The following is a 20,482-nucleotide window of genomic DNA, read 5'->3' as shown; positions in this document are numbered from 1 at the left end:
GCTCGGGCCCTAATAATAAGAAACGGAGCAGATACAATAGGGCCTTCGCACTTTTGTGCTCGGGCCCTAATAATAATAATAATAATAATAAGAAACAGAGCAGATACAATAGGGCCTTCGCACTTTTGTGCTCGGGCCCTAAATAACTCTGCTACTTGGTATGCATAAGAGTAGAGTGTTTACATAATAGTTAACTAAACTTAATACTTGACAATAGCTAACTAGGTTCATAGTTGATAAGAAAAACGTGAATGATAATTAAAAAATGTTACTTATCATTTGATAATTTGTAAACCAGCTGTAAATACTATCTTTATTATTATTGTCAAGATATAATAATTGTAAATAGTTATAAATATCACGTTGCACAACTTACGTGGATGGTCATTATTGATGAAAACTGATGTTTTCATCAACTTTGACTGACTGACTATTATAAATTTGTAACAGACAGGAACCAAAAGTTATGTCATTATACAAGCAAAATGAGTACAATTAAATTTGCAGTATCAGTCAGGGGTAGCAGAACACGGCAGTGCTGAAGATACAATAACATACAATACCAAATAAGATAAAATGACAAAAATTTAGGAAAGGGCAAAATGCAATGCAGTATCACACAATAACTATCTGTCACTCTTGAAGATTCAATCCAAATCAAGACACTCCACAAACACCTCTCTTATGAAACTAAGTCCCAGCAAATCTTGGACTCTTTGCCTTTGTAACTTCTTTTGGTCTTGACAGAGTTGTTCTTCTTTGTATCTGCTTTAAGTCTGCCTGTCTGCAGTGTTTGGATGGATGATGGAAAATCAGACGAGACAGACACATGATTACACCCTTAGGGAAGACTGTTATAGATGTGTCCTTTGCCAGCAGAGTTCATACCGACAGAAATAGCTATAGAACAATCCCTCCACAGACAACTAGAACAACGGAATAGAGCTTACAACATTTTCTTTGTTGTCGCACTAGTACTAATTTGTTATAAAACACAAATAATATCAACTGTGTTTAACTGGCCCCTTTGTTTTCTTTCTTTTAAACACCTAATCCTAGGTCTGGCACTCTGGATCTGGACTCTTGCTCAAAGGAGGGAGATATTCTGAGCTGCACTCAGTCAGATTCTGGCAAGCTCAACTTTTTTATCCAAACAGTTCGTCCAAAGGACACGGTGATCTGTTATCGTGTTCGCTGGGAGGAGCTGCAGAATAAGCACTTGGTAGAGCATGTCATGGCCTATAATGACTCTCATTGGTATGGAGGGGCAGAGACGGCAACACAGTACTGGCCTATCAGATTTCAGGGAGAAGAGGAACCACGACCTTTCATCACAAGTGACGTCTACTCCAATCGAAATGCTTTTGGAGGAATTCTAGAGCGGTACTGGCTGTCATCAAATGCAACTGCCATTAAGATTAATGACTCAGTACCGTTTCATTTGGGCTGGTCAGAGAAGAACAGGACACTGAGGTTCCAGGCCCGGTACCAGGACTCTCCCTTCAGACCACTAGAAGGACAGCAGACCTTTCCTGAACTCAGTTATAGAGTCTGTGTGGGGTCAGATGTCACCTCTATTCACAAGTACATGGTGAGTGTAGTTATGCTGGATATTTGACAAATATTTAATAATGTTAAAAGCTGCCAATTTAAAGTGTAGTGGATATATACTCAGATGTATAACAAATGACTGCACTAGGAACACTTGTCCCATCCTGCATATGCATTTTTAATTTAACACTTCTGCCAAAAATCGTTTGTTCCCCTGCAGAGTAGTTTTAATCTTTAACATTCCAGAAAATATACTTAGGTTGGGGAAATGACTCTTTGATTCACTGTTGAATTTAAGTGTCTGTTCACATCCAAAGAAATGAAAATCGTCTAATTTTTATTGTAGTTAATTTTTAATAGAGAGAGACAGAATATCAATCAAAACCCCAGAAAAAAGCACATTACATAAAATTTACAGATTAAATTGATTTGCTTGTCATTGAGTGAAAAAGGTATTTGATCTCCTACAACCCAGCCTGAAGTCTGGCTCCCACAGTCAGTCAGTCAGTTACAGATACTCCTGATCTCAGCTCACTATGTGTATAAAGCACACCTGTCCACAGAATCATTTTCTTCTCTTCCAACCTGTCCACCACCATGGGCAAGACCAAAGAGTTCTCAAAGGCTTTCAAAGATTGTTGACCTACAAAAGGCTGGTATAAGTTACAGTAGAAAGCTTGGGGAGAAGGTCACCCTGGTCAAGAACGCAAATGTACAGGATCATCTCAAGTTTTGTAAGTGAACATCTAAATGATTGAGAGAAGGCCTGGGCGAATGCACAGGCGTCAGATGAAACTAAAATCAAGCTCTCTGGCATCAACTTCACATGTCTGGGTTTGGAGGAAGAGATATACTGGGTATGACCCAAAGAGTAGCTAGGATACTTCTTATGGGTTGTGGATGGGTCTTCCAACACAGCATCTAGATAAAGATAGTGTGGCGAAAGAAGTACAAAACGTCAAGATTCGGCCTAGCCAGTCTTAGACTTTAATTCTATTAAATAATCTGTGGAGGGAGCTGAAGCTTCGAGTTGCCAAGTGGAGGCCAAGAAACCTAAAGTATTTGATGTGTTTCTGTAAAGATGAGTGGGCCAAAATCCCTCCTGAGATGTGTGCAAACCTGGTGAATGACGACATGACAGTGATTTGGAGGGTTTCTCCTCCAAATACTAAGTCATATTTTGCTTGGGTATCAAGTACTTATTTCACTCGGTAACCTGCAAATCAATTTATAACTTTTATGCAGTGATTTTTTTTTTTTCAGGATTTTTTCTTTGTAAGAGAGCAAACTTATGAATTAATAATGATTTCCTCAATTGTAAATGCTTTCTTAATGAGGATATCAACTGTATAATCTTATAGTGTGTTTGTAAAATCTTTAGGAAAAGTCTAAAAATTGGCTTATGTAGTGGGTTATTTCTTGACACGGAAAGCTGAAATTCTCAAGCTGTAAGGGACCAAGCAAGCCCTAAGCTAATTTGTCTGGTTATTGTAAGGAAGCCAGTAGGCATATTTCCTTACACTTGTTTAATCAAGCACAAAGCCTGTGCAGACTTGAATGAAAGACAATAAGCACACATTTAAAAACATCTCTAATCACGTACTTCATGTTCTGTTCTTTTCTTTTTTTTTTTTCTTTCTCCTCATTCATGTTCTTTTCTCAGGTGCGCCGGTATTTCACAAAGCCTATCAAAGTCCCATCTGCTGATTTGTTCAAAAAACCAGTGTGGTCCACATGGGCTATCCACAAGACAGCTGTAACTCAGGAGAAGCTGCTGCGCTATGCTGCTGACATCACTAGGCATGGCTTCAACTGCTCCCATCTAGAGCTGGATGACCGCTACACAGCAGATTACGGAGAGTTTGACTTTGACCCGCAGAAGTTCCCCAATGCAAGCGGCATGTTTGACAAACTAAGAGAGGGCGGCTTTCAAGTTACACTCTGGACGCACCCTTTTATCAACTATGACTCCATTAATTTTGGTGCAGCTGTGGAGAAAGGGCTATTTGTCCGTGAGCCAGGCGGTGAGCTGCCCGCTCTGGTTCGCTGGTGGAACGGGATTGGAGGAATCTTGGACTTCACAAACCCAGACGCTCGTGAATGGTATTCCTCAAACTTAAACATGCTCAAAAGTCGCTATGGGGTGACCTCCTTCAAGTTTGATGCAGGAGAGACGAGCTACCTGCCCCGTCAGTTTAGTACCCTGGGCCCACTGTCAAACCCTTCCACCTTCACCCGCCGCTACACAGAGATGGCCATACCATTTATGGAGCATGCTGAGCTAAGGGTGGGTTACCAGAGTCAGAACATCTCCTGCTTCTTCAGGATCATTGACAGAGACTCGGTGTGGGGTTATGAGCTCGGCCTCAAGTCCATCATCCCTACTGTTCTGACTATAGGCATTCTGGGTTACCAGTTTGTCTTACCTGATATGATAGGAGGAAATGCATACCCGAACCATACTGCAGGTATGGCATGCATTTTAAGAGCGTTAGCTCTGTTAAAAAAACAGATTTTCTTTGATCTGGTTTTATCTGACAGTCTTTCATCTGTGTTTAAGGTGGGTTAAATGGTCTGCCAGACAGAGAACTGTACATCAGATGGTTGGAGCTGTCTGCCTTTATGCCTGCCATGCAGTTCTCCATACCTCCATGGGCTTATGACAATGAGGTAAGCCAAATAAAGCAAGTGATGAATTTTAGATGTAGAAAAGTATTTTACAGTGTGTAGCCTCTGAGCTTTTCCTGCATTTAAATTTACTAAATTGTGTGTGTGTGTGTATGTGTGTACACACATCACACATACACACTTTTGCAACATTTGTAACAGGGTTTGTAACAATTTTGCAACGCATTTTACAGTTGGTGTAAAAATTGTCTTTCTTGCTCTATCAGTACTATAGTGCAAAATACTAATTACAGATTAAATAATGGACGGGAAGCTTAAACTTAACCTTTATTGTGGAGTGCCTGTTTGTTTGCTTGTAGACAAATGTTCAAATTGTTGCTTCAAATTCTTTTTGTTGTGTTTGTAAAACTACCACAGGAGGGCGCCAAAGTTTAAACCATAAAGATCTATACAGACCAGTTATGGGGGATTTAAGGGTATGCATACCAGTTAAATGAAATCTGTTTACAGACAGCACTTAAATTTATTAGACCACTTGTTATTAAAAAAGAAAACAAGAATATTTTAGAAATGTGTCAAAAAAACTTGTTTAAAACTAAAAATTATATATTTTTTATATATATATATGTATATGTTGAAAGAGCTAAATAGTCCTTAATCACACATAAAATTTTATAGAATTTTGTCGATTTGGCCAGTGCATCAGATTCCCTTTTCTTGGTCAAATAGTCTCTGTCTTGCCTTTTCTTGTCATTAAATGAACCCATGGCAATCAGTTTTAGTCCAAAAGTGATTCCATGATGCTCCAAGCTGTTTTGTTAGACCTTTCTATTCATGATACTGGTGCTTTGCACTAATTTCCCCATGCTATTTGCAGAAATGAAAACTCACACCATAACTAGTCTCGCATCAAAATGTTATTCAGCTTTTCTGCTGAAGTAAAGAGTTTAAACTTGGACTCTTATGTTTACGACTGGATAAGTACCTTCATCCAGTCATCTTTAGTCCAGTGTTTGTGCTTGGTGGCAAATCTGAGACGCTTCTGTTTGCAGCGCTCAGTAATGGCTTCTTAGAAGCTATTTTTCCTTTTAAGCTGTATTTGTTCAGTGGTCAGTTTATGGTCATTCTGGAAACCTTCTCATACTCTGATCTAAAAGCATTTATCTCTGCCTGAAGATCAGCAGTGGTCTGCTTTTTGTCCATAGCACTTAAAATCTTGAGGTGCCTTACATCTACTTCAGTCAGCTTTTCTTTTCTGCCTCTTCCTTGACACGTTTTCTAAGTACCAGTCTGTGCAGTCGACTGCATTGCATACTTGACCACACTGTGAGTCCCGACCTGTTTGTTTTAGGCCATCCAGCATCATGAAGTGCTTTAATGTTTACTTCTCTCATGATCATCGTCACTCCTTGAGGCAAGATCTTTCATAGAATGGATGGTCTTGTAATTCTTCTAGCGTGTAGTGTACCATGATAGAAATGTAAAAAAAAAATTGAAAAATGCAGCAGCAAAAACAGTTAATAGTTAGTTTTTAATTTCAAGTCCTCCTACTGGACACCAAAAACCTCTCCCTCAGGATGACAGAGAAGAATACCCAGATAAGATTTATACTTCTAACAGTAGTTTTGCACTTCAGAGATCCAAACATGGTCACAGAAATATGCAAATACTCTTTTTTATAGTTTCAGAAAGATTAATTTCTAAAAAGCTTCCCAGATCATGCCCTCTGACTGTCCAGCTATAAGACCACGTGGGCTCCTAGTTAGGGCTGAACGATTATGGAAAATAATCTAATTGCGATTTTTTGCCCCAATATTGCGATTGCGATGCGATATGCGATTATTTTTTAAGGTCTTTGTCTTCTGTATTATTAAACAAAGACAAGCAATACATCATATAGTATGGCCAATACTATATTACATTAATTTTAAACTGTTCTTTCCTGGAAGACAGACCTCTGTTATGATGACATGAGGTGATGCATGAATTGATGACTGACATTTTTATTTAACTTCTTCAATCACAACAGTATATTTGAACATGCACAATAGTTTATTTTTAGCTTACAAACATCTGAGCATAAAGTGCTGACAAGGAACCCTGGTGTAAACATTAAAATGAAAGTCAGTACAATGTGCAGATTGCAGAAATATACATAAAAAAATCAGTGGCTTTACCACACTCAGTTTTTCGACATCTGTGAACTACTAGACAGTCATTAAATTAAAAATAATATTAAATAAATAAAACTAATAAATAAAAAATACACACATCTTACTGATCTCTGCAGTCAGTAACATTACACATAAAGTGCAAACATAATAGCAATTGTATAAACACACACACAAACACGCCTTTAAATTAAAACTGGCTGAACATCTTGATTATCTGCAGTAAGTAACAGCAACACAGCACAAACTAAAGTGCACAATGAGTATGGCTCAGCTAGCCATAATCATCCTAGCTCACAGGTTTTTTGCTAGGAAGACCAGCATATCTACTTTTGCTGGCTTTAAGGATGAGCGAGTGCAGGTCACTATATTCCCTCCAGTGCTGAACAGACGCTCTGAGGGGGCACTTGTGGCTGGCACACACAGATATTTGCGGGCCATCTTGCACAGTCGTGGAAAGTGAATGTTGTGCACCTTCCACCAGGCTAAGGGATCATCCTCTCCGTCAATGACAGGGGTCAACAGGTAACTATTCAACTCTGCCTCCACGACATCTTCAAGTGGCAGAGGCAAAGCTGAAGAGGCCGCACTGGTTTTAAAAAGACTACCAAGAGTCTTCTTTGCCTTTCCCCCAGAGGCCTGTGCACTTGGAGAATTTTGAGCAGTTTCAGTGCGAGACCTCTTCTCCTGCCAGATGGGAAGAGAGACATTAGTTTTGCAGTTAGCTTATATATAAATATTATGTGTTTGTGGAAATATAATTTTCAAGGATTTACCTGATTATGTGTACGTCTAGCCGATTCCACCATTTCTGTCTTCAGTCGGGCCTTAATGGCAGGAAGGTTGTCTGCGCTGATGTATTGCGTTTTGAACCTAGGGTCCATGAACGACGCAACATCCAAAAGCTCCTGGGTGTTGAGGTCACTATACTTGTCGTTGAGGTATGCCAGGACCTTGGTTTTAATTGATCTAGTCAGATCAGTGTCCTCAGCATCTTCAGCCAAGACTGATGTTGCCAGAAGATGGAGAACTGGCTTGAGGTAGGAGATGCTCACATACTCTTCTCCAGAAAGAGCATCAGTAAATTCGGAGAGAGGATGCAGTGCCTTATGAATGGACTCCAACACTTCAGCATCCTGCCAGGTTGGGATGAGGGAGCGTGCATGTCGGTCACCTGTCAATACCTGCGATATGGCTTTCATCTGTTCCAGCACTCTGGCAATCATTTTCTCTTTGGACCCCCATCTTGTAGGGCACTCAGTAATGAGAGAGTGCTCAGGAAGCTTAAGCTCCTTCTGTGCCTCAGTGAGTGCTGCCTTTTTCTTCCAACTGTGCGAGAAGTGCCCCACCAACTTCTTGCACAGCCCAATTGCTCTTGATACTCTACCATCTTTGACTGCATTTTCTGGAGGGAAAAAAAAAAAAAGTAAAAAGTAAAATTAGTGTTAGACATACAATTGCAGTTATGATGCAAGGTTTCACCATTTCTCTCTCTCTCTCAAAATCAAAGTTGCTTTATTAGCATGACTATGGGAACATTGTTGCCAAAGCTATTGTTACATACATCATGACATACAAGAACATAAGACCATAAGACAAAAACAAAAAAGAAAATACATAAGAAGAGGTGGGTACATCAGTGTGGGGTTGACATAACATATCTAGAATTAACAGCAGTAAAGAACAAGATAAATAATAGTGTGGTGTGTTTGTGGGAGAGAGTGATACACAGGCTCGCGCATACATGCATGCACATGCACGCACACACACTCTCTCTCTCTCTCTCTCACGGCAGTAACTTACCAATAGCAAGATGTAATCTGTGTCCGAAACACTGGAGCCTGGTCCATTCGTTCAGCTGTGCTGCTTTCACCATATTTGACGCGTTGTCCGTCGTTATGCAGACAAGGTTGTCTTCAGGGAGATCCCAACACGCAAGCCCCTCTCTCAGGCCAGCAGCAATGTTTTCCCCTGTGTGGTCTTCGGGGAAGTAGGCCGTTTGTAGGCTGCGAGCTTCGAGGTGGAGGTCTTCGGTAATGTAATGCACCGTCAGACTTTGATAGGGCTCTGCTGTACGGCTTGACCACATGTCTGTTGTCGCCGCAAAAAACTCAACAGCCTTTAACTCCACTGCAACCCTCCGCCTACATTGCATATGTAGCTCGGGTATTGCAGTCTGACTGAAATACGTGCGGGAGGGCATTCTGTACCTCTTATCCAGTGTAGTTACCAAATTATTGAACCCAGGCTTGGTCACCGTATTGACGGGCATCATGTCTTTCGCGATGCAGTGGGTTACTGCTTTGGTGATTTCCACGTGCCGTTTTGAAGTGCGTTCATATGGCGTAACACCTTCAAACAGTTCGGTCAGTGATCCTTGCCGAGTAACGTTACTAGGTTTATTCTGCACACTACTAGATTTTTTAGCCATACATCTATCATACTCTGTTTTGTGCTGAGTCTTAAGGTGCTGGTACAAATTCGTAGTGTTTCCCCGAGATGTAGAAACTCTACCAAGACAGGTTTTACACAGTACCTGACTCTGTGCGACATCATCTCTTTTAAACCCAAAATATTCCCACACGGCTGATGTGCAGTTCCTCTTTGGTACTAGCATCCCCGCAGGCTCTGGTTCTGTTGAACCTGAGGCCATTGTGTAGGCTACAGCTTTGCTTGCTAGTTCACTCTCGGTAGACTGTTTCAAAACTTTGCTCCCCGTGTCACGTGACCAGAGTGCAGCCTCTGTGGTTAGACAATCTCGTTTGATCATATCACATGTTTTACTCGCGCATGTCACGTAAACAGAGTATAATCGCAGCCTTTGCGGTTAGAAAATTGCACTTGATCATGTCGCGATATTATCGCAAATGCGATATATCGTTCAGCCCTACTCCTAGTTGATTTTAATATAAAAATACTCATTCAAGTCAACTTACCCTTTACAGAAGGTTTTGAAGCTTTAAACCTTTTCTTATGCCTCTCAGCCTTAGTGAATGTTGCCCTACCTTCTTCTGACCTCCGTACACTATAAAGCGTCCCCCCCCAAAAAAGAATAAATAAAATGCCATTTTCATCAACAAATATTTCTCCTAGAAAATATACAAGTACTGATCACAAGCCAAAAACAGTAAGTCAGTTCTTTTTCTATGTGGTTTGATGGATAAATTGAAGCAGGAAGTGTGGATGGTTTTAAATTACTCTGCTGTCTGTTAGGTGGCATTTGTTCCATGCTAACCCAGTGTCTTTGTACATCTGCAGGTGGTAAAGATAGCGCAGAAGTTCACAGGGCTCCATGAAACTCTGGTGGCACCAAAAGTTCTTGAATTGGCACACGTGGTTCTTGATACAGGAGACCCAATCATAAGGCCCCTCTGGTGGATTGCCAATGATGATGAGGCTGCCTATAAGATCGATTCCCAGTTCCTGATTGGGGATGACCTCATGGTGGCTCCAGTGTTGGAGCCAGGAAAGCAAGAGAGGGATATCTACTTGCCTGCAGGACGATGGAAAAGCTACAAGGGGGAACATTATGATAAAGGTCCCATGTACCTCACTGATTACCCTGTGGACCTGGATGAGATCGCTTTCTTTACAAGGGTTCTTTGAAGGCATTAAAGAATTGAAAACCGGACACACACACACGCACGCGCCCGCACACACGCACACATTCTTTTGAGCACACATGCCAAGTAAAAGCAGGGAGGCACCACCAGAAGCTTGAGTTGAGAGTAGAGTGACATTTTAATGAAAATTAACCTCATGTCTCTTCCATCCTGCTCTTTGTCAGGACTTGTGCCTGCAGATTAAAACCCTCCGCCCAAAGAATTAGAATTACCTTCTAATTCTCATTTTGCATCCTTAAGCTAATCCTCATCCTTGTGTGCCTTTCACAGCCAATAGAAGATCCGATCTGTGATTGTATCATCACCATTCTTAGCCTTAGTGGCCATCTAATACTGCGTTTTTTTTCTCAAAGCCCAAAGCTCTACAGCAAGCATGGTGGTGGTTTTGGGTTAATATTCTTTCCATTAGCTTATTATTAGAAGTAACTGTACCATTTAGGGGGTCTTTTTGGGGGTGACTGGGTTGGGCAATAAAAAAATGCACTCTAGCCATACTTAACCCTGTGTTTTTAACTTTTTAAGCTAACATGCATTAATTTGCATTGCACTTACATCTACATTTTACAGTCTTTTGATTAATTGCTCTTTATATTTATTAATTTTTATTTGTGGATACTGTTGGATGTTTTAAAATATGCATGATTCTGGGGATGAATAAGGGGTGAACAATAAGCTGCAAATACTTTTATGTCAGTGAGTCCCATAACCTATAGTGCCATTATATTATTTTAGTGCCAAAATCTACTGCTTTATGCTTTTTAATAAAAAAGTCTGCACAAGTCAACTTAACTGCTCAGGGTACATTTAAAAGATATTTATTATTGATCCACAGTAATATATTTGTTATACATTACTGTGCAAAAGTCTTGCGCCGCTTCTCATTTTCTTATTTTAATTCGAAGGAGCCAAACTTTCTTGCAATTTTTAAGTGTTTTTTGGGCAATAGTTGTCCAGGCTTGTCTGAAGGTCTTTCAGATTTTTTTTTCTATGGATTTTGGCTTTTACTTGTTTTCAGTCCAAGTCATGTAGCTGACTATTTTTAGATGAGTGTTTATTGTTTGCGAAGCCACTTAACACTGACCTATGAATAACTAGAGCTTAAAGGAAGACACCTAACACAAGGGATGAACTACTGTTGTGTTTATCACAGACAACTTTGTAAGGAACCAATTTTAAATTGTATCTTAGGAACTGTTTTGCTACCAGCCGGTCTCAAAAACATATAATTGTCTCCTTTTTTTTTTTTTTTTAGCCGAATCAACAAAAATGTCAAGGTTTACACAGTTTGACAGGCATAAAATTGTATTTTTGCACCACCAAGGTTATACGAGAAAACTTGGTATATGGTGTTCGGTGTGTCCTTAAAAACATTGAGGAAACTGGACAATCGGACAAAAGAAATTACAGACATAAATAGCTGTTGGCAGCGGATGAACAATCTCTGTTTCTTAAATTGTGTCCTTAAGAAATTTGTGCTTCATTTCATCTACTGTTCACTGAGGCCTTATCAGAAATGGTCTCAGTAAAAGAGTGGCTGTCAAGAAGCCATTCTTAAGCAAGAGAAATGGGGAGAAAAGGCTGAGGTGTGTCTAATTACAAAAGAATTGGACTGAAAATCAGTGGCAGTCTGATGGAGTGATGAATCCAAATTTTTTGGGGGGGATCAAATCATCAACGGTACAATGGCGAGTGTCTACAGCACAGTCAAGTCACTGTCAGGGTTTGGGGCTACATTTTGGCCAGTAGTGTTGGGGATCAGCAGACTACTTAAAGAAATGACACACAAACTTACCTAAGAGAGTTCAGGCAGTGTTAAAGAATAAAGGTGGTCATACCAAATACTGACTTTCAAACTCAGTAGAATTGTACAAACTCTGTTTTTGCCTCATTTGTTGTTTTTTCTCTGTATGTTTGCATATTTCAATAAATTGCTGTCCTATTTCCCAGTCATATCTTTAAAATAAAGAGAAATGAGGGGTGGCTCAAGACTTTTGCACAGTACTCTATTATTATAACTGATTTGCCTTGTAAAACAGTTATTATTCTCAAAGATGCCATATATTAGTGTGCCATCTATGTCTGCCTTGTGGCTTCATTTGCCTTATTAGCTAATCTATGGTATGCCAACCTTAGCACAGAGAACCAGAGGGATAAAACACATTTCTACATACATTGATGTTTTTGATGCAGTGTTTCAAAGCAGTGACATTGCAAAGCGCATGAAGAGTTTAAATGTTTGTCTGCTCTTTCATAGTGATTGCCAGCATGAGAGTAAAGCACACCAAGTAATTTGAATGCCTTGCTTGAAAATAATGAAAACAGCAGTGTTACTATATATGAATTTGTCTTGGAATTACAGCAACTTACAAATGATAAATCCTATAAATTGGCCGTGTTTATGGGTTTTTTTTCTTGCATTCTTGATCCTACCACAAGAAATGTTAAAATTTTACATAGAGTGGTTTTTACTGACACAGTACACAGCAGCATTTCTTCAAATGAATGAATGAATGAAGTAAATGGATGCATACATAATTTCGTACTTCTTTTTAGTAACCTTACTTTGTCATCTTTGTTGTGAAACCAGGAAAGCTTGTGTGAGAATCTAACCTATGATAAATAGGTTAGATCGCAAAATGTAAAATATAGCATATGTATGAAGGTTTTTAAAAGGACATTTACTTAAAATAAGTGGTACTGTTTGACGTTTGGGGTGTGATGGTGAAATCCTCAGTGTGACACAACAGAGATGTGACTGTTAAAGGGAAAGTTTTCTGTGTTAAAATTGTTGTTTTTGTTGCTTCCCCCCCCCCCCGTGTGATTGAGTGCTTGGCACAATTAGAAGGTAGACTGCCAAAGAACAAATATTTAATTTTCTTTATGTATGTGGTATATGTTTGCTTTTCATGTGCCATCTAGAGAAGTACTGTATGTATTGTCATGAATGACTTGTGTATTTACCTGTAATCAGACTAGGTGAAAGTCACCTACTTGACTTTTGCATCACTGTTGATTTTTTCAGGTTATTCATGTTTAAAGACCCGTTTTTCACAGTTGCAAACACTGTATATGCCTGATGCGTCTCTTATGAAAGAGTCATCTCAGTCACAGAGTGAGCACATCAAATGGGTGGGAAAAGTTATTTCTGAACTTGTGGAAATAACTGTAAAAAGCAATTAAAGAAGCCTTTATCAGACAGCTAAAAAAATAAATTATTGATCTGCTCACAATAACTTCTATTTTTCTGTCCTGTTTTGTTTGTCTTTCTGTTCTAGCTTAGAAAAAATGTTTTTGCTGTAGTGATGTGAATTGCAGAATCCTAGGAATTAAACAATTCAGTGGTCGAAAGGGGAGGGGGCGTGCTGCTTCCAAATAGTGCACATTTCATTCATAATATTGTTAATCCAAGCCCATTATGTATTAATTATTTTTCCCGGGTTTTGTGAAATTCCAGAGAAAAAACCCCCTATACAAACCGAATCTGTGCGCTAAGGTGTAGGTCTATTAGCTCATGTTGTAGGGTTGGGTGTTGATACTGGAGTGCAAAATTACTGATGGAAGATGGACAAGAAAAGGTCAAAGCCATCAGATCCTCAGTTTAGAAAAAAAGAGAAAAGAAGAGTAGAAACGAGCAAAAGATACAGGTAAGCAGATGTGTCTATGGATAATGCCAGGTATTATGTATCCTGAAACAGGATAACATTCATTAGTAGGGATTGGGAAAACCTCTGTTTACCTTTGTTAGGTACTTGGCTATGATAGTAAACAGTAGACAGACAGTAGACACTGATGCGGATTATTGGATCAGTGGGAGACGGAGTGTTCGCCCAGGGCGCTTAACAGGCTAGGACCGCCCCTGGACGCAACATTACTCTAAATTTTGCACAAATCTCTGCTTGCAGTTGTGTAATATGTTCACAACACAAGTTAATGCTACCACATGATCACTGGTTTTAAGATGCACATGGAGGGATTTCCAGTACTGCAAAAGGCAGCAATCATAAACTTCATTAAGAATAGCTTACTAGTACTCGGTTGGACCTCATTTTACCACCAGAAGTGCATTAAAAAGATTTAGATTTAAATTTAATATTTAGATTTAACATTTAGATTTAACATTTAAAATTGTGTTTTAAATATGAAAAGTTACAAATATTTTACTAAATGTTGTAAAAAAATGACTAAAAAAACAACAACACGTTTTTTGAGCTAAATGTGGAAAAATGTTGCCGTTAATTTCAGCATGTTTCACTTTACAAACGGCGCCCCGTAGTTCCGCGTCCTGATTGGCTGTAGACCATTGTCAATCAATCTCGGCCGTGTCTCCTGTACAGTACAGAATGCGTTCAGCTTGTCAAATTTACATAAATCTTTGATCGCTAGCAGTGTGACTCTGAAGTGCTGTACTTTATGTTTGCAAGTTTTCTCCCCAACAAACACAACAATGTCGACAAAACGTTTTGCAGCGTCAAAGGCAACCGCGGGTGCCTTTGGTTTCATTCTATAATACTGGACTTATTTTTCTACGAAGGTTTGAACTTTTAGAGTTTTTAAAAGTGTGAAAATGTTCATGCCTGTCTGAGATAAGTGTATAGTGTAGTGAGGGGTTTTACAGCCTTAAAACATCTATAATAATTGTAAAAAAAATTAAGCTGGCTACTTTTGCGGATTTCACCCATCACGGGTTATTTTTGGAATGCAACTCCCGCAATAAACGAGGCACCACTCTGTTCCTCATGATGAACGAATGCTTGACACAATGTGAAGATAGGCAATCTTTAAACATATATGTTTTTTTTTGTGAAAAGCTCTGTGACACCCAAAGAAGTACACATATAGTAGGAACTGTTTTTTATATGTAGTGAGTAAAAACCACCGAATAACCTCTAAGGTCCTCTATACTACTCGTGCAAACTTTCAGGCTCAAAGCTGTTGCAGGTAGGAGCCCAGAATAAACAGGACAAGAGGGTCAATATCAGCCAGGATACATTAAAGTTTATTATTTTAAACACAAAGGGTTTGCAATAGGCTTAAAACATCACAATAAAAAGGTCACTAACGACCACAATATACTCTTATTGGTGCAACCTGCCAGCAATGTAACTAAGGGCTTGCTCTCCCCCCGGCGGCCCCAGATGCTCGTTGCTTTAAAAGAAACAAGTCCACCCCAAATAAATACGAGCCCAACAGAACACTTATCGCATGCACTAAGTGTTTTAGTTCAGGCAATAATTGGTAGCACTACAATCACTCTTAATGAAACTTAATCACAGCAAATCCACTCGGAGCACCTCTACGAGACCTAATCTCCCTAAGGTAAGAGCCCAGCTCAGGGATTTCACATTGCCCAACTAATATTGCACCAGCCCAGTAGAGATAAAAACAGACCCAGAATAAAAAAAAAAAAATCAGTTTTAAAAGGTGACCCTACTCTAAAACCAACTTGGGAGAAAAACACAACGAAAAAGAGGAGGAAAAAACAGTGACAAATTCACATGTGCAGCCTGTCCTGCAGGAGGCAATACAATATAAATTAGATTGCAGTGCATAAATATGTTTATTTTTTTTAAATGTAAATGCAAATGAGAGAAGAAGAGCACCTGCTGTTTCTTCCTCTTTAGGACCCCTCCCCTGGGTCCTAAAGCCTTCCCCATTACATATAAAAACAGTATTAACTGTTTGGAAATGACACAGTCTTCCCTTTTCAGAGGCTTAAATTAGTTGGACAAACTAGCATAATTTTTAATACTTGAAATAGCAGGATTGTTAACTTGAGTTGTAACTGCGCTGACTTACTGCCAGTGTGGATGTTTAAGACTTTCATTGTCAGACTTTAAGACTTTAATTGTATTTATAACATAAAAGCACATCAGTATAGCATTCAGCTGAGGGGGTAGAGAATAGGGCTGGGCCATATCCTACTGTTCATGGTAATGCTGGGCTTACACTGTGCGATTTTTGGCCCATTTTGAGCCGATTTTTCAGTCGTGCGACCGTTTTGGTGATCGGCCCGAGTTTGGCCTTCTTCGTGCGTCGTGCATCGTGTAGTATACATGGGGTAACGAGAAGCGATTAACACCTCACGACCAGCTCCCGATCATCAATCGCTTGGTCGGGAGGGCGTCACCTCAGCCGCTCACACTGCGCACGCGCAAACACATAAATGTCGGTGAAAAAGACGGAGTAGCGCAGCAGTGCAGCGATGGAGGCACTTGTAGAACTTTGGAAAGCTCATCTGAGTCTTTTCGATGTGGCCTCACAAAATTATCACGACCACAACAACCGTGAAAATAGTTGGATCTACACCGCTGCTCAATCACAGCTGCCTGATCAGTGTTTTTCATTAGCAATTTAGCAAAGTTGATGGTGGTGGTGTGCGTGTCTGTGTGAGTGAAAGACAGAGAGGGAGAGCGAGCGGCATTATTCAGCTTCAGCTCAAACTGTACGATTGACTCGCAGGGGTTAGAAGTTCATAGGTCACGATGCAGGGTCTCACACTATACGGCCCGATGCTCTGATGCGACCTGAGTGCTCAAACTGTGCATTCATAAAATGAAGGTTATAACAGAAATTCTGTCGCTCGCTCTCCCTCTCTGTCTTTCACTCACACAGACACGGACACCACCACCATCAACTTTATGAAAAACATTGATCAGGCAGCTGTGATTGAGCAGCGGTGTAGATCCAACTATTTTCACGGTTGTTGTGGTCGTGATAATTTTGTGAGGCCACATCGAAAAGGCTTGGGTGAGCTTTCCAAAGTTCTACAAGTTGTGCCTCCATCGCTTGTGTCCAGATCACACGCTGCACTGCTGTGCTACTCCGTCTTTTTTGCTGACATTTGTGTTTGCGCGTGCGCAGTGTGAGAAGCTGCGGTGACACCCTCACGACGGTCGCGAGGAATCCTCCCGACCAAGCGATTGATGATCGGGAGCTGGTCGTGAGGTGTTAATCGCTTCTCGTTACCCCACGTACACTACACGATGCACGACGCATGATGAAGGACAAACTCGGGCCGATCGCCAAAATGGTCGCACGACTCAAAAATCGGCTCAAAATGGGCCAAAAATCGCACAGTGTAAGCCCGGCATAACACGACTGAAAAAATCGCACAGTGTATGCCCAGCTTAATACCGGTATAATGTTAGGCAATGATAAGAAAATGAAATATCACGATAGAATATGCGCAGTGCCTTTGTTTTCATACGCACATGGGGGAAAAAGCATGGCGGCGACGGAGAATGAGAAGGGCGAAAGCGGATCGTTGAATGAAACAGATGAACCAGAATTAGTTTGAAAAAAATGCTGCAACTTCAGTGCTGTGGAAATGGTTTGGCTTTCGTCTGTCAGATACACACCAAAGCACGTTTTTTGGTAAAGCATCGTTATTACCGAAACGATTTTATGTGGTACACGGCGCTCAAAAATATGTCAAAAATGTTTTGGTACGACTTTGCTAAGCTACAAAGCCGCACCGCTTGATGGATTGTGGGAGCATTACGGCTACCGTAGGCAGGAGCCTCGCGGAGTGATACATACTGTGTTTAGCATAATATTACCGTATTGTGTGTGTATAACCTCTTTTTAAGTTTTGTGGATATTATACATGGTTATGCTGAGGATATGTCGGCCAATTTCCACTGGAAATGCCTTTTGGTTAAACTGTCAGCAAGGAATTTGCATTTGCACTGTTACATTTTTATATAGCTTTAATGCACATAAAAACAGCTGCTTGTTTAAGTGAAAATACATTGATGGGGTTTTTTTCACTAATAAGCAGTGTTGGGTAAGTTACTTTAAATTAGTAACTTAGTTACATTACTAGTTACTTCTATGAAAAGTAACTCAGTTACTTCAAGTTACTCGTTACTTTCAGAGTAACTAGTTACTAGGGAAAGTAACTTTGGTTTTAATCAGAATTCTCTTGTTAATGTGTTGCTTCCGTAACTGGATACCCAGCAGGATTGCCAGTCTTCTAGCTTGCTTACTTGCCACAAGTGCACTGTGCCACCTACCAATAGAAAGGAAAAAATAATGTGCACATTTCCACGAGAGAAATCCCACGTCTGGACCGTCGTTGACCGCCGCATGATTCTATCCTGCTTTTTACATCCAACACAAAAACTGCAGTCGGGGTGCTTTCGATTGTACTCAGAACTCGGAAATTCTGCCTTCTGAATTGGAAGATGTAGGTAACACCAGACTGCAGATGAGCTGCATACAGAGCTGGACTGGGACAAAAAAATCGTTCCGGGCATTTTGACTAGAGACCGGCCCGCCATTATAGGAAAAATCATAAAGCCTTTGAATGAAAACAAACACTGTTGTGACAGTGATGTACACTGTTCTGATGGTATGTATCAATCTATCAAGCATTTGTTGTAAGACTCAGATAATTATTTTTTAACAGCTAGACATTTTAAATGAGAATAAGAAAGAAAGCTATTTCCTTGTGCCCCCCTCTCCCTGTTAATGCCCCACATGGACCCCTGGCAACACTTTGCTAGACCCGCCCCTGCACAGTTACCAGCTGTGAGCTACACAGAAAAGGATCCTGGTGTTATTTGTCTCTCAGAAACAGTTCATAACTTCCCTTGAACTCATTCATGTCACCTAAAAGGTAAACCTGTTTCTCCATCACCTGTTCAGCTCTGATGATTCAGTAAGGACATCCTCTGGTCTCATCTTCATGTTTCCCTCTCACCAGATATCCAAACTGATATCATGACCAGCAGCTTTTACAGCTGTGGCTCCAGCAAACATCAGCTGATACTAGAAATTAATATTAAATAAATTCTAACAACAGCTGATCAAGCTTAAACGTGCTGCTGTTTAGCGCGACATCCGCTGGTTTTTTCTTTCTGGCGCAAAGAGAGAAAAGCCGATCAGCTGATCGTTGATCAGTTTCATAATTAAAGTAGAAACAGGAGAGGGAGAGAATGAGAGAAGAAGAGGCAGCTGTGCAGCTTCTTTGTGTCTTTTTCATTGTAGCTGAAGTCCGGGACAAACTGTGTTCCTTTTCACTTCAATACGAAACGCGTAATATTTTCTCTGAATACCAGACGATTCCGTTTTTTAGGGCACGGTTGGAAACTCTAATAATTAACCTTATGAACAAAATAAAGTTTAACATCAGTAACATAGCACCCACCCAGCTGTATAGAAACTCCATGCTAGCTAGTACGCAGTAAGAAAAAGTCAGCATAACGAAAATAAACTCCACCTAAACTTGGTTTATATCTGACTGATAGACTGCAGGTCATAACTTCTTACCTGAAGTTCAGTTCACCTGATACTCGGACCGGCAGCCGCTTAGGGTCTCTCCTCTTGCCTCCCTTTTCCTTCATCCATCTGCTGGCTTCCACCACTTGCTAATGTTACTGAATCTGTGGAAGCTCCGCGATAGCCACCACACGAAGTAACGAATAACGAGCCTATTTAAATCCCAGTAACGAGTAACGCGTTCCTGGTTTTCAATCAATCAATCAATCAATCAATCAAAGCTTTATTCGTCACATGCAGGTTGCCCTGCAGTGAAATGGGACCCCCCCCCCCCGACCGTACATATACAACACAGACATTACATGGGGATACAGGTCGGAGATTGGTAGCATTAGAGAAAAAAACATTGAAATGTACATTACAATGGGAAAGTACAAGAGGAAAAAAAGAGACCCCTACTCATGCTGTGCTTCCATGGTAGGACAGCATGAGAACAGGAAACAAAAAAACTCCTCTGCACAAAAAAGCACATGAATGTCCACAGCACAACATTATGAAGGACATGACAAGCCATGGGGTTGGGTGGGGGGTGAGGAGTAATCGAAGGGAACACAGCAGCCGCCCTGCACAGCGCTATCATTCCAGCGCGGCACATAGACCCGCCGTGTTCCTCCGCAGGAAACAAGCATCGAAGGCGTTTGGAAAGGGAGGGGGATGAGTGTGTGCTTATCAGTGTAAGTGTATGTGTGTGCGTGTCCATAGTTCAGCGGAGACAGTGTCCTTTGCCAGGCTAAGTAAACAGTCTACCAGCCAACCCAGGTGGCCTTGCACGGGATGGGAAGGAACAGTCTCAACATAGTCGTTATCAGGGATTGTTTTGATCGGCTCCAGCCTTGAGCCCGCAGCTGGCGCCGGAGGGGTAGCCGCATTATAATGGCGATTTTCTTCCAACAACTCATGAGAATTTCGAGCTGTTTCTTTTTTGGCATAATAACTAGTTACCGTGCTCGTTACCACAATAATAACGTAGTTACTGTAACGCGTTACTTAATAACGCGTTAGTCCCAACACTGCTAATAAGGTTGTGGAGTTGTAAAGTATTTTGTCTCGCGTCAGTATATAGTTATCGCAAATTTTCCATCCTTATCAACCAGCCACATAAATTATATGAAATGCTCATATTCTGTCCTGTTTTGTTTGTTTAATTTACAGCTGATAACGTTAGGATAACAAATCTGTTTTTGATTTAGTGATACAAAATGCAGAACACAAGTAATTAAACAATTC

At 40.5% G+C, this 20,482-nt stretch overlaps 2 protein-coding genes across 4 annotated transcripts in view; one reads left to right on the top strand and one right to left on the bottom strand.

Moving 5' to 3' along the window:
- The window catches only part of LOC100695152 (myogenesis-regulating glycosidase), a 33,113-nt gene extending 20,070 nt beyond the window's left edge, over window positions 1–13,043 (top strand). For all 3 annotated transcript variants that reach the window (XM_013274887.3, XM_019365829.2, XM_025896968.1), the window contains 4 exons: window positions 1,060–1,591; window positions 3,215–4,019; window positions 4,112–4,221; window positions 9,609–13,043. In XM_013274887.3, coding sequence (XP_013130341.1) covers window positions 1,060–1,591; window positions 3,215–4,019; window positions 4,112–4,221; window positions 9,609–9,956 — 1,795 coding nt within the window. In that variant the 3' untranslated portion in view covers window positions 9,957–13,043. The remainder of the gene's footprint in view (window positions 1–1,059; window positions 1,592–3,214; window positions 4,020–4,111; window positions 4,222–9,608) is intronic.
- On the bottom strand, window positions 6,424–7,610 carry LOC109204577 (zinc finger BED domain-containing protein 1). Its single transcript, XM_019365838.2, has 2 exons — window positions 7,127–7,610; window positions 6,424–7,037 (listed from the first exon to the last, which is right to left on the bottom strand). Exons 1-2 carry the CDS (start codon window positions 7,574–7,576, stop codon window positions 6,645–6,647), a joined length of 843 nt encoding a protein of 280 aa, XP_019221383.1. The 5' UTR covers window positions 7,577–7,610; the 3' UTR covers window positions 6,424–6,644.
- Window positions 13,044–20,482: the final 7,439 nt, after the last annotated feature.

The sequence above is a fragment of the Oreochromis niloticus genome, linkage group LG12 (assembly GCF_001858045.2).
Source record: "Oreochromis niloticus isolate F11D_XX linkage group LG12, O_niloticus_UMD_NMBU, whole genome shotgun sequence".
Lineage (NCBI taxonomy): Eukaryota > Metazoa > Chordata > Actinopteri > Cichliformes > Cichlidae > Oreochromis > Oreochromis niloticus.
This window is presented reverse-complemented; position numbering and strand designations above follow the sequence as displayed.